Source organism: Pezoporus flaviventris, unplaced genomic scaffold (assembly GCF_033815535.1).
Source record: "Pezoporus flaviventris isolate CSIRO_AGI_PZ_B2104156 unplaced genomic scaffold, CSIRO_AGI_Pfla_v1 ptg000213l, whole genome shotgun sequence".
Classification (NCBI taxonomy): Eukaryota; Metazoa; Chordata; class Aves; order Psittaciformes; family Psittacidae; genus Pezoporus; species Pezoporus flaviventris.
Window position 1 is genome coordinate 7,137,834 of NW_026892761.1, and position 13,385 is coordinate 7,151,218.

A 13,385-nucleotide genomic window follows, 5' to 3' on the forward strand; every position below is an offset into this window, starting at 1 on the left:
AAAAAGAAAGTTCCCAGGTACAGGTCATTGCTGCAGCACCATTAAATCAGCACAAACCAGTCAGGACCTTCTCTGAAAGGGCAGCGGCAGGTTGTGCAAGGGCAGCGGTTTCTTTGCAAAGCCGATTTTGAGGACAAGACTCTGATTTTAAAGGTGTTTTTCCACCGTAGCTGATGCTATGATTTGTTGGGCCTGTCTTGTGACTTGTTTGTAGAAACTGTGCTCACAGTAATGCCTTGTATGCAAACTCACTACCAAACTGGTGGCTGGAAAGCTTTACATCTGTTCTGGCAGCTTCTTACAGCAGTGATGCAAATGTTACTGTTATTTCCTGGCTATAATCAGCTAGTGTTGAATATGAGATTAACTGATTTAACTTTCAATTTCTACAGTTAAAGCTTCAGAACCAGCTCCACGTACAGCTCACTGGGGCTAATTTTTCTGCCTGCAAGATGTCCCCCAGTCAGACAGTGGCTGTTGTCCTTCAACAACAATGCTGTAGAAAGTAAACCACTCTTTCTACCACTGTAGTGTACCTCTCATATCAAACTGAAACACTCCCAGATCCCTGCAGCTCCCTGTGCTGCTGCCTTTTGAATAGCAGCATAAATAGTTTGTAACTTTGGCAATCAAAAAGTTCATTAACTCACAAGACAAGGAAGCTGAAAAAGCAACCCTACTTGGCTTAAAACTAAAGCCAGACGCACTTCTGCATGTGGCAGTTTGGGTCATATACTTACTCTGAGGTTTTTAAGAGCCAGACAAGCAGCTTGCTGAAGTCTTGTGTCAGAGTCAGCTAAAGCATCGGTGTAAAACAAGAGAGCCTGAATTGAAAAGAAAAAATGGTTTTATAAACTACAGCATCATTGCACACTGAAATTCAACCTGACCTAAGTAAGCACTGTTGGTGTTACCAAGCTGAAACTGAGTAACGGACATGGACAAGGCATTTGAGTACTGATGTAGTTTAGGTTCTAGTTAGGAGGTCAGAGCAGGCAGCAGCACTGTTCCAGGACACCAGATCCATGTATTTCAGCATCCATTCAGACAAGCCGGGAAGATTTCAGCCTTCACCTTTTCCCTGCAGTTCCGGCTCGCCGCCGCACGGCACAGACAGGCCGTGGCCGCTTTGCTGACGCGGTGGTTGTCATCCAGCTGCAGAAGCCCCAGGAGCCGCAACGTCTGCGGCAGCGGCTGGAGCCGGTTCAGCCGCTTTCCTTTCAGCTTCTTAAGAGTCTTCAGCCGTCCAGGGCACTGCAGCTCCTCGATCAACATCACTGCAAGAGAAAGGGCAGCGTCACTGACAGCTGAAGGCAGTACCAAGAGAAGGCAAACCCCTCTAATTCTCTGTCCTTTCGCCACCAGCAGTTGTTCACAAGCGTAAGACACAAGCCAAGTGTGGCAGGAAGCAAATCAGGACAACTGGCCCTTTGGCCATCCTGTCTTCTCTCCCTGGCATTGTTTCATTTCCTCCTATGCCAAGACCATCTGATGAATGGAGCAGAGATTATTTCACACTATTAGTTCATGGAGTGCAGTGAAGCCCTGGGTACATCAAGTACAACATGCGGTGCTAAAGAACTGCACCTACTCCTACGCCTTTGGGTGTTAGGACAAGCAGACCAGTCTACAGTAAGGAAAACACCATTAAGCAAAATGCTTTAACCATCCCTGGCAGATCTTGCTGTACTGGTCAAAGAGAAAAGCCTCTGTCTCTTAAAAAACAATGAGCTCAGGCACTGGATTTGCAGTTCCAGTTTGAAGAATATCCCAGGACTTCCTCCCTGGCCAGCACCACGCAGACCTCAGGCACGCCGCAGATGACTCATCTGCATCAAAACAAGACTAAAGATGCAGCCAATATCAGGACTATTTTTAAAGTAATTCTTCTCTGACACGGACCGAGCTGTAAGTGCTGTCACGTGCTGGACTCGTGCTACATGTGTAACCGCAGCTGTAACCAGACATAGGTAATAGCAAACAACAGTCACACAGAGCTGCAGACATTTACGCAGCCCCTGGAGCCAGCCCTAGATTGCTGCCAGCTGTTTCTGCTTGAACTTCAGACTATTACAGACCCACTCTTTAGGACACTTAAGAAACCTATCTTCCCACCTCTGCTTTGTTTTTACCTCGTTATGTATGGGAGCCAGGCTTGTCTTTCCTGTTCTAATTAAAGTTACCTGGTCAGAAGGGGAATTAAAATGGAAACAAATTGTCAATGCAGTGGTTGGGCTGCTTTCTGCTCTGACAGTGCATCCTGAGTAGTAACCGGGAGAGCAGCAGCCAGCTGCTGGGCTTGTCAGTTCAAGGGAGGGAGCCAAGCACTGCCCTTACCTTCTTTAGCAAGTTTTCCCAAGTGTTTCTCCAGGCTGGTGATGTGGTGCTTCTCCAGGTAGCTGTAAAATTGGAATGAAGTCACCAGTTCTGGTTGGAGGGGCAGGCAGGGGAGCAGCCCATCACAGGTGACAATCTGCTCCAGCAACCTCTGCAGCACTGGAAGCAGCATGGGAAAGAACAAAGGAGAAGAAGAAAGGTTGGTTTAATGTAAACTGCTTCAAAGAGTCAGAGTTGTAGTTTAAAGTGGATAAAGACAATGTCCAGCCATGCAACAAAAAGAAACCTGAGTGGCAGCTCAGTACCTGCTTCTAACTGACGGGGGTATTTCTCCTTCACTTTGAGCATCAGGGTGTATTTTAGTGCGTGACGGAATCTTTCTGCTGAAGCAAACAAGATGCTGCTGGGCTCTGCAAGGTCACTCCAGATCTTCAGGTACTGCTTCTTCTTTTTAGTCTTCTGAATAACTGAAAAATCCCATTTTAAAGACAGTGAGCTCTAGCAGATTTTGGATTTCACATGAGAAAAGAGGCACCAGATGGCATATGTCGAGATGTGTCAGCACTGACTTGTGTTTGTGTTCTGTAGATGGCTTTGTTCAAAGCCGGAGATTTGCTGCCAGTATTTTAACATCTGCAAGCACCGATTTCACCAGGCTTGGGCTGAGCTCCTAAGATGTCATTACAAGACCTGAATGAGACACATTGCAGCTCCTCTGCCTTGTGTTCATTCATTTTATCCAAGTCAAGTTTCAGAACCACTTTGTGAGTTGAACTGTTTCCATCTCTATCAACCAGAGCTGTGCCATATCCAAGCACTTTAGAGATCCTGTCTTATGTACCTTCACAAGGGGAGAACTCTGAACCTCAGTGCAGAGGCTGAGGCAGGCTTTCCTTCAAAGGAAGAAGAGCACTTGAAGAAGAGCACTTCAAGCAATACCTTGTGGCTCCTTGCTATTATTTAAACCCTTTCCCACTCTTACCTTTGTGTTCTGCATTTAAAACTCCTACACTCTCCTCATCATGCTGTACCACAGGCCTTTCAGAGCTTTGCTCCAGGGAAGGGTTTATTCTCACATCCTTCAGCGTAAAATGTGTCAGCAAATGCTTCCAATTAAAACCTGTATTCCTGCCACTCTATTTACCAAGATGAGACCAAAAGTCTTCAGTCTCCCACTGGGCTGTTATCATTTTGTCACCTTCAGCAGTCAGTGGAAGTGATTGAGTAGTGGGAAGGCCCAAGATGGGAAAAACTGCACACCAAACTTTCCTTGCACATTTGGGCTGTTTGCTTTTATGCAGTAAGCAGAGCCATAAAAGAGGATTTTATTAAGGCTGTTACAATGTTCTTTGACTGCAAACTCCATCATCCATAACATCCCTGTTTTTAAGACAAACCAGTTCAGCTACTAGGTCTGAGACAAAGTTCCTGAAATCCTTTCCTTCCTTGCAGAGGAAAAACAAGCAAACAAGTAGCCCTGTTTTCCCTGAGAATCCAAGCTTAAGAGCTGGTTTAATTATGTGAATGTGTAAGACATTCAAGATGAAACCTGATGTGTCTGGAGAAGCTTGAGCAGAGTCACCTGCCCCTCTCACACCTCAGGCATGACTTGGAACAATGCAGTTACTCACTTTCTTCAACAGACATATCCAAGACATCACCAAGGACCCGTGTCTGCTCCGACACTTCTTCCAGGATGCTCTTCTGGACAACCTGGGCTACAGTGGGTGAGCTCAGTTTCTGAAACACAACATGCTTATCTTAGCAGCTGGAACAAAGGCAGCATCGAGCACAAGATGAATGAGGGTTTGTTCTTGGAATCAATCTCTTGTAATCTATGAGAAAACACACAGCTGCTCTCAAAAGGCCTCTTTGCCCATCATGGGATGGATGAGTCCTGAGTGCAGAGCTGCTCAGCAGAACAGGATGAGTGAATCACAGTGTGCTGGCACAGGCTGGCTGGCACTTGATCCTCCTCCACCCTGTCCATTGACAACTGCACAGCAGATCAATACTAATTGTTACACTGTCCTCTGCTGCCCATCCTCATCAGAGGTAATACTTTGAGGACGATAATGTGCTTGAGCACTGTAACTGAAATTAATTGAGGAATGAGGTCTCAAGGGGAGGCAGGAGTTCTTTCTTGCCTACATGCTGCCAGTTTCATTCTAGAAGTAGCAGTTTTCATCCATTAAGAAATTGATCCCCTGTTATCAGTACACAATTCAACTCAAATCTGCCCTACTGCATTAGCAGCCTGCTTGGGACACAAAAGTAATTACCTAGAGCTTCAGCAAAACCCAGAGGCTGAAATAAAGCAGCAGTTTTGTTCTGGATTCAATTTCTGGACTCAATTTCTATTCTCAGCCTCGTCTTAAAAAGGAGCCAGCTACGTATTCATTTTTGTAACTGGAATCAAAACCACAGGCTCTTCCTTACCTGCAAAAGGCCTTTGCACAGCTTCAGATGAGTTACCAATAGCGTGTCTAAGTTGTCATCACCTGTAGTTACATCTCTTGTTTCTGTTCTCATGTCACAGCTCAGGGACTGCAGTGTGTTGTCATTGTATGTGCTGTTGAGGAAAGAAAAGAGAAGAGAGAGTTAAGACTCTTATAGCTAAATAAGCTAAAGGTGCACAGTCTCAGTAGCAGCCTGCAAGCAAGCTGCAGAAGTACAAACCCTGTGGCATTTAACAGATCTCAGACTTTTTTTTATTGCACTGATAACACTTCTTAAAAATATGAGGACTTTAACTTTTTTCCAGTGCAGTAATGCTGGATCAGTTGATCCCACAAAATCCCATTCTGGAGAACCAATACTGGTAAAAGATGTTTCCAGATAGCATGAACTGAGTTGCTGGCTCATCTGCAGCAGGTGAGGTGCAGAAGCAGCACACAGACAAATCCTGTGGTGCCTCCCAACTCGCTGATATTGAGAATGTAATAAGTCTCCCAGGATCAGGCTCATAGCTCTGGAATGTTCGGTTTCAGTGCACAACCTGCAAAACTGAATTCAAATGAAGCAACAAGTAGAAGAGCTCTGTAAGTTACTCAGATAGGGTAGCGCTGTCTAGTATCATCCTGATCAGCCTGTTTGCTGCAGTCTGTTTCTAGCAGGTCTACACATTAGGCACTTCCATCACGCTCTGTGGGCTAATCTGAATCTTGGAGTATTCACAGCAATTGGTTTCTGCCCAGAGCTGCAGCTCTGCACAGCTGTTACACAACTGTGCAAGGCAAGCACAGTGTATTAGGAGGCATTCCCAGGATCAGCCCTCCTTACCTCCCATAAGGAAGTGCTGCAGACGCATACCTGATACTGGCTGTCCGTACGCTTCCGAACAACGAGAGCTCATCAGCGCTGCAGTCAGCGTTTAAAAAGTCAAAACTTTCCAGTACTGTCTCCACCATTAAGCTTTCCATAGATGAGTGTTTGTGATGAAGTGGCTTTAGCTGTGATGGAATGGGAGGAAAGATGCTGTTATTTCTAGTTATCAAGCCATTCTGCATGAGTTCTTGGCAGTTTTTCCAGTCACTCTTAATAACAAATCAATTTGCTTTTCTGATTTCATTCCTGCCGCACCAGGAAAGTTACCTCCTGCTCCAGACTGATCCAAAAATAGTGTTCTAATTGGATTCAAAATGTGCTTCTGTATTTTGATCTGTCTGTATTCCTCTCTGGATTTCCCTGCCTGTTCAGGTAGATATAAGACCTGATTTCCTCTGCATCTTGTGCCACTTTCCTTTACTCCTTGTTTTAGATCTTGAAGTAACTATCTTAGGGGTCTGTTACATTCCAGTAGTAACCAAGAACTCTGATATCAATAATGGACTTCATGGGGCCAGTAACTTTCTTCCCCTTGGAAAGGCTGCTGTGAGAGCACTGGCTAACACCATTTATTATTCCAGACCTCAGAGGAAGCCTTACAGTGTCTGTATCCCACATACAGTGCTCCCAGGTTTGCAGAATAACCCACTGCTTGCAGAAAGCTCTTCTCCAAGACCTTTACTCCAAAGAAAGAATTGTTTTCAGCATCATACAACTTGTCAGACAGTCTGAGCTGCCTGCAAAACCTGGGGGACCCTGGAGAAATGTTTGGTTTGAACTGATGCAGTCATCTCCGGGTACACTAAATCTGAAAACATTAACAAAACTCAGAAGCAGACAAAATGCAGAGGCTGTGGCACACACTGTTCACACCCTGCTGAGCCCACGCTTGCTTCCACTTTGACTGCAGGCAACATCCTAATTTCTTTTTCACAGTTACTGACCTGCACACAGCACCCGAGGGCTGTCTCTTGAGAGGGACTGTGCAACATCCGGCTCCGCTGTAGTCAGCTCTCAGGGCTGTCTTTTCCGAGTAGTGCCTGACCTCTGGTGGCCAAACTTACTTTCTGGGAACACTGCTATTGCTACATCATTAACTCAAATCCACTGCAGTCATGGAACCTCTGCAGTTTTAAGACTACCAGTGGGAGCTACACCATCTACCAACAGTAAAACTCCAACATACCTTTAATTTATCCCTCAGGGATGAGACCTGGTATTCCAATTTCTCCAGCTGGGCTTGCACCACATCGTGTGATTTCAGCAAATTTAACACTTCTTGGAGAGTCTTATCAATTGACTTTGTATGTCCGTCTAGCTTTAGGTCATTTGCAGTAGTCAAGCTTTTCTGGCTGAAGTCTTCATGCTCTGTCAGACGGTGGGTTCTGGTCTGGTGGAAAGAATCTCCACCTTTGTGACGACTCCGAAAACTCGGTGGGTTACTTGGAAATCCATCCACACACGGCGTCTTCTTCAGGATATCCAGAGTTGTGTGATCTGGAAGAGGATGCTGCCGCTCTTCTGCACAGGTCTCTTGGATCATCACCAATGGCAACGTCCTGTGGTCTAGAGCTGGAGTTGCAGTTCTGGATTCCATCCCTTTCTGATCCTCAGAGCTGAACGAGTCTGCCTCACTTGTCTCTGCCGGGGTGCAAGGCTTGCTCCTCCTATGCACATCGAAATCACAGGCAGCCAAATAGCTCAGTATGCTGGGAGGCTGAGCATCACTTCCATCCGCTTGGCTCTGCCTTTGTTGCAAAACAGACTGCAGCAAACAAACAGATTCAACAGTGAGCATAGAGACAATTGAAAAGCATGAGATACCACCGAAGATAGAGAACTAAGAGAACTGTGGGTTCCTGTTCTTGGAAATGTACACACCCAACTGATCAAAACCACAGGGCTCTTCTGCACAAGGCAGCCAGGCGAGTGTAGATTGGACAAAAGAAGGCTTGATGGTTAGGTGAACATATCAGTGATGTTATTAGCACTTGAGATATATGGCAGATTTAAGAGGGTCATATAAAACAACCATTAAACCAAACCCCTCTTGAATGAATGAGTCAAGTCTTAGGTCTGTGCTTTGCATTCTGCTCTCCTCGGCATACTCACCAGGTAGTATTTCTCTCTGAAGCTGGGAGTATTTGGTGGGGTCCAGTTGTATAATGAGCTTTTCCTGCTACTCACAGAAAACTTGGCAGTGGTTCCAGGTGACAAGAACAGGTTCTCTGTGTCAAAGGGGCTGTAGAAAGAGACACAAAGACCCAAGTGTCAGTAAGTCCGGAAAGCACAGAAACATTTAGCAGCAGGAATAGCCGTTAGGATTGAACTGTGACATTTACTAAACACGGGGAATAAAAGGAAAGCAAAACTGCCTCTCTGACCAATACTTTTGATTGTACCAGAGAAAGAGGTAGGCAAAACGATTCTGTGTTTTACACGGAATTCTCAACACCCTTTAGACAGAGACATGTGCCACAGTCTTGGGAATAGGAGTCCAACAGGCCATAAATCTGAAGCACTCTCTGTCCCCCTGCCATGTCCTACACAGCGCTGGCAAGTACAGCATCAGCTGCTTGCCAGCAGCCACTGGACAAGCAGCGAGATATATACCACATCCGACATAGGCAGGAATTATAACACATGTAAGAAAGGAAAACTGCCATGAATTTCCCCCCTGCAGAGCACATAGCACCTGGAAAAGCTACTAAAAACCTCCACCTTCATTATCCTTCAAATATGAATAAACAACTCCTTTGGCTGGCAGAGGAAACCTGTGCGCTGGGATATGGCAAGTTGTGTGGTTCATACAGTCATGGACAAGTCCAGTTCCCAGAGGATAACCAGCTATGGTCTAGAAGAGCTTGACAAGTCCCACTCTAAAGACTTCCCACTTACCTACTACATCACAGCCATTAATTTCCCAACTCCTTTGCAAAGAGTCTAAGGAAACTTGGACAAACTGCCTCCCAAAATTCAACTCGGCTAACCAGGAGAAGGAGAGCATATTTTAAGTTACTTAAAGCAAGTTTGGGGGGGGGGGGGGGGGGGTATTACATGTCACTTTTGTTCCCCACCGATATGCCCTGTGGCATGAGGACTGAGTTTGGTTTTCCATTTAGGAAAACAAGTTAATGGTTTATAACAAATGTGTAATTTCACAGATATGAATGTAACGAGCAAAGAGTAAGATAAAGTCAGCTGCATTCAGCTGTACAGCACGGAACCACTACAAGTCTGAAAAGATCCAAACAATCACAAGGACTAATCAATTACATGGAGTGGAACTTCTGCTCTCCAGCAAAAGCTGAAAAACAGAGCTCCAGTTCTCTCCAGCTTCTCCTGTTGCACAGGGACAATTCTCAGCAGCATCCTGCAGTGTCTTCCTCAGCATGGAGGTATCGCTCTGTGAGCTCACCTAATGCAGGTTAATTGTCTACATGAATGCTGTCACCAAGCTGGGGTTCATCAAGCAGGCCGGTTCCATGGAGTTACATCAACCACCATCTGCATTGGCTCACCATGCAGAACATAAATCAGGTTTCTGACAGCGAGAGCCTTTTAGGCAAAGCCTCCTATGTTTACTGATGGAAGAAAATTATGAATCCCATCCATGCCATTTCTTAAGAAGAGTCACAGGGGTCCATTCCTCAGATTTTTCATCTTCAGCTTTTACTATAGCAATGCAAAATGACACTTTGGAGGAAAGGGGCAGGAATGACAAGCTAAATCTCTTTTGCCCTTTTGACAATTACTGAAACCCACTGGCAAAATACCACTATTGAGCTGCCTCCAGCCAAGCACACGCTCCCTGTTACTGCAAGATTACAAGGTGAGAGAGCAAAGCAATGGGTGAAGGAAAGAATGAAATCTGGTCTAAAGCATCTGTTCTCCCCTGGTTGTAAGCTCTTTGGGCATGATACATTGTCTTGTTCCACATTTGTGCAGCAAACAGAACACCATACTGGGGCAGAGCTGTGAATCCATCTCTCCCAGCACACTGACATTGACAGAAGCCAGTAGGGGATTTTCAGGGGAAAAGCACAGGAAATAAGTCAAATCTAGTAGGTTTTCCCCAGACACACACTCAAATCTGAGGCAATCCATAGTTCAGATCTGTCATGCAGCAGACTTCACAAGCAGACTATTGCCTTTAGCTGTCACCCGCTTTTCCTTAGTTTGTCTGGTCACTTCCTGAAATCATTGACACAAAAACCTCTGCAGAAGTCAAGTCTGCAAAAACTTCACTATTTATTTCACTTGAAATTGTGGGACAAGTACTTTGCCATGGGGGTCTTTTGTGGCTGTACTGAGAGAAACAGTGGCTAACCATTTACTTTCCACATTCCCCACAGTGAACATCGCTATGCCTGTACAGTGTTATCCATCAACACCTTTCCAACACTGAGAAATTCTATTAAAAAGTGAAAGTGGCCCCATGTCTGATCATCTTCGTTGCCCCAATTCTATTTCTGTATTGCCAAACATGCTGGCCTTTGGTTATGACTAATTACAATGTTGGCATTAAATGCATGACACTACAATGCCATCCAGGCAATCTGAAGTAGCACAAAACTTTCCCTTAGCTTACCCTAGCACTGTTGCAGGACTTTAGTGTTCAGGACCAAAACACACAGCCCCATCCTGACCCTGAAGGGGTTTACAACTCATTAGAGCTCCTGTTTCCTAGATTAAACCAACCATGACATCAGAAGCTTTGCATCCACACACATCTGAGGTACCTCAGACTTGCCAGTGCTGAGCATGGATTCCCAGCGAGATGCTGTTTTGTGACAACCGCCAAGGCTGTGGAGTGATTAAATACTTGAGACTTCTGTCAGTTCCCTGACCCTGCTGCATTTTTCCATTGGGTGATGTTCTCAGAATGTAAGTAATCAGACAGAGCATATCAGAGCTGAACCCAATTCAGTCCTCAGCCCCACAGGGCTTACCTTCCTTTCTCTCACTGCCAAGACTGTGTCCTAATCACTCCCCTTCTGTCCAGTCCCTCCATGTATTAAATACCACCGTCCAGAAGGACTCTGAATAGACCTCTCTGAATCCCACTATTAAGCCTGTGAATCCACATTTGCATTAAATCAAAGCACCACCAATTCTGGTCAACTGGACTGAACTCGCTGTTAATCATGAGATTTCTTTTTTCCTAGTGAACACCAGTGAAAATACCCACACAACTTAAACAGTGTGATTATTGTTAGGTTTCACCTACCCCTAATGCATAATAAGCACCAGCTTCAAGGTCAGTACAGCTGAACACAAGACTATGCTATGAAACATCACTCCCACCAGAAAGCACGTTTCCATCAGAAGCACAGATGTGGACTAATGGCTAAAGATACCTGCAGGAGTAACTACCCAGTCACGTAAGTTTTCATCTGTAAGAGCAAAACTGTCAGTAGATTTGTATCCAGAAAAAACAGACTTTCCTTTCTTATTCCCCCTTAAGGTTTTTTCCTCCACAAAGGCCTGTGAGCCAGGCCAGCACATGCTCAAAGCAGGCAGAAAGCACAAGAGTGGTTCTGGCTGGCTGGCACCCTTAGATCCCAGGACAGGGTGCTAACTGAAGTTCTGTAAAGAGAATACAGGCTTTCTCTTTGTCCTCCATATGAGACACAGAATTCAGACTGCTATTTAGGTTGGCAAAAAAACCAAAGTCTTCTGCCAAACTGGCCAAGAAAGCCATTCTGCAACAGGCCCAAGGTCATTCACGGCATAATCTATAAAGGAGCTGAAGGAACTTTTGTTAGAGCCCAGAAGACTAGTGGTCTATTTAAAGAAAATATACATTTAGAAGTGGAAGACTGATCCACACTTGGATTTCTCACAAAGCAGGTCTAGATTGAAAGCTTGCCTCTTGGGGAAGTTTGGGCATATCAGCTGGATTTGTTTAGTTATTCTTAAACCAAAGAAAAAAGCAGCTGTTGAGTGCTCTGCCTTTGAAAAATACAAACACCATGAGTTATCACCACACAACTTCTCCTCTCTGTAAGCAACTTCAGCAAACAGGCTGTCAAAGAGGAGCCTGCCAGTTCTGCACAGAGCTGCTCTGGAGAACCCACTTGGTAGGATACCAATGCATTTCACCAAACTTAAACACAGCAGAGACACAGAGTTCTTATACACTGAAACATTCCAAGTGGGGATTAACCCTAAAAGAAAACGTGTCACCACTAACCCTGTTCCCAGCTCTGCTGTTGACAGCTCTAAAGCTGAGTGATGGTTGTCCCAAATGCCACAGAATTGCCCATCTCACTGAGCAAAAGCTGTGCTCTAAGCTGTGAGCTACTCCAGCAACCAAGGGGCAACAGAATTGGAACTGTAGTTTTCTAAAAAATATACATTTAGTTACAAATAGAATTTGTTTTGGAGATTCAAGCCATTATCTGAGAAACTGCAATATCCCAGAATAGGAAGGGCTTTTTCCTCAAATAGTGCCTTCTGCAAGAACAATTTCTGTGCATAACTATTTATGCAAGATACTGACAGTGAGGAAAGTCAAACAGATTCAGCAAAAGCAGATGAAGTGAATTGATCTGTTAGATGCCATTTGTGTGGGTTAACAAGAAGAGAGTAAAAGCAATTCTTCCAGACTCTGAACACGTCATCTCTCAGTATAGCACTTCCCATATTAGGGCAAAACCAGATTTTAAACCCTGCTCAATAAAGGATTTCTTCTTCACTGCACAGGTGAAGCTTATGTTCGGCTTGAAATCAGGGAAAAAGGGACTTCCTTTACAAGAGTGCCTCTGCAAGGAGAGGGTTCCGTCTGCAGTCCTTTCTGCTCTGAAAAGGTGCATAGAGCTTTTGATCACTTCACATCTAGATTAAAGCCAAGACAAGCTTTGGTGGTGTGTGCTTGTTGAAGGGCGAATGATGACAAATAAAGGCATCAGACTTTGCTGGGGAAGTATGACAGCCTGTAAATCTTCTTATGCCCCTCTTCTCTCCTTCCTTCCCCAATCCTAAGACATACAAATGTCAAAACAACATAATACTTTAATTGGCTTTCACCTAAAAGGGCTGTCATTTTAAGAGCTACTTTTACTTAAAAAAATCCTAAACATAATGCAACTTGCACCATCCCCACTCCCCACGGTTTGCAATAACTCTGCCATGAATACCTCTGCTTTCAGATTCAAGGGGGAATACATGCATAACTTGGCATGAGTAAGAGGAAGTTTCATAGGGAATACAATGCAAGATCACAGCAAGCTTCTGGAATGAGGTTTTGTTACCCAACTAATTAGTGGCTCAGTTTCTCAAATAAGAAACAGAAGCCTCAAAAGTCTCAGAGCAGCTGCAGCACCTCACCAAAACATATACTGATGCCCAGTGTTAGATCTCAGGAGGAAAAGGTGCTGTAAACAATGGGTGCAGGCAAAACTTTGTTGTGCAAGTTTCTCATCAACTCAGAACCATGAGTATGTTTGAAAGTAATTTCCAGATGCTGCTGCCAAGACTCATTTTTCAGCCCAACTGCAAGTACAAATCAATAGTAAATTTCAAGAACCACAGCACGCACAAAAGACCTTCAAAAAACAGTCTGTTGATCAACAAAGCTTTTCTTCCCCCAACCCCAGAAATGCAACCTCAAAGCACCTGAACAGCAATTGCAACAGAAAAACTTGCGGCATTCTCATGGTGGTGGCTGTAAAAGACTGTGATAAGGGTTAAGTCAAACGATGCTTCCAAAGGTAATG

The 13,385-nt window shown here is 44.7% G+C and overlaps 1 protein-coding gene across 9 annotated transcripts in view; it reads right to left on the reverse strand.

Moving 5' to 3' along the window:
• Positions 1-13,385, reverse strand: part of RIPOR3 (RIPOR family member 3) — a 124,243-nt gene that overhangs the window by 2,310 nt on the left and 108,548 nt on the right. For all 9 annotated transcript variants that reach the window (XM_061441616.1, XM_061441620.1, XM_061441613.1 and 6 more), the window contains 9 exons: positions 7,777-7,906; positions 6,851-7,429; positions 5,650-5,789; positions 4,777-4,909; positions 3,969-4,077; positions 2,643-2,804; positions 2,338-2,496; positions 1,075-1,277; positions 741-824 (listed from right to left, as the gene is read on the reverse strand). In XM_061441616.1, the coding sequence (XP_061297600.1) occupies positions 741-824; positions 1,075-1,277; positions 2,338-2,496; positions 2,643-2,804; positions 3,969-4,077; positions 4,777-4,909; positions 5,650-5,789; positions 6,851-7,429; positions 7,777-7,906 (1,699 nt within the window). The remainder of the gene's footprint in view (positions 1-740; positions 825-1,074; positions 1,278-2,337; positions 2,497-2,642; positions 2,805-3,968; positions 4,078-4,776; positions 4,910-5,649; positions 5,790-6,850; positions 7,430-7,776; positions 7,907-13,385) is intronic.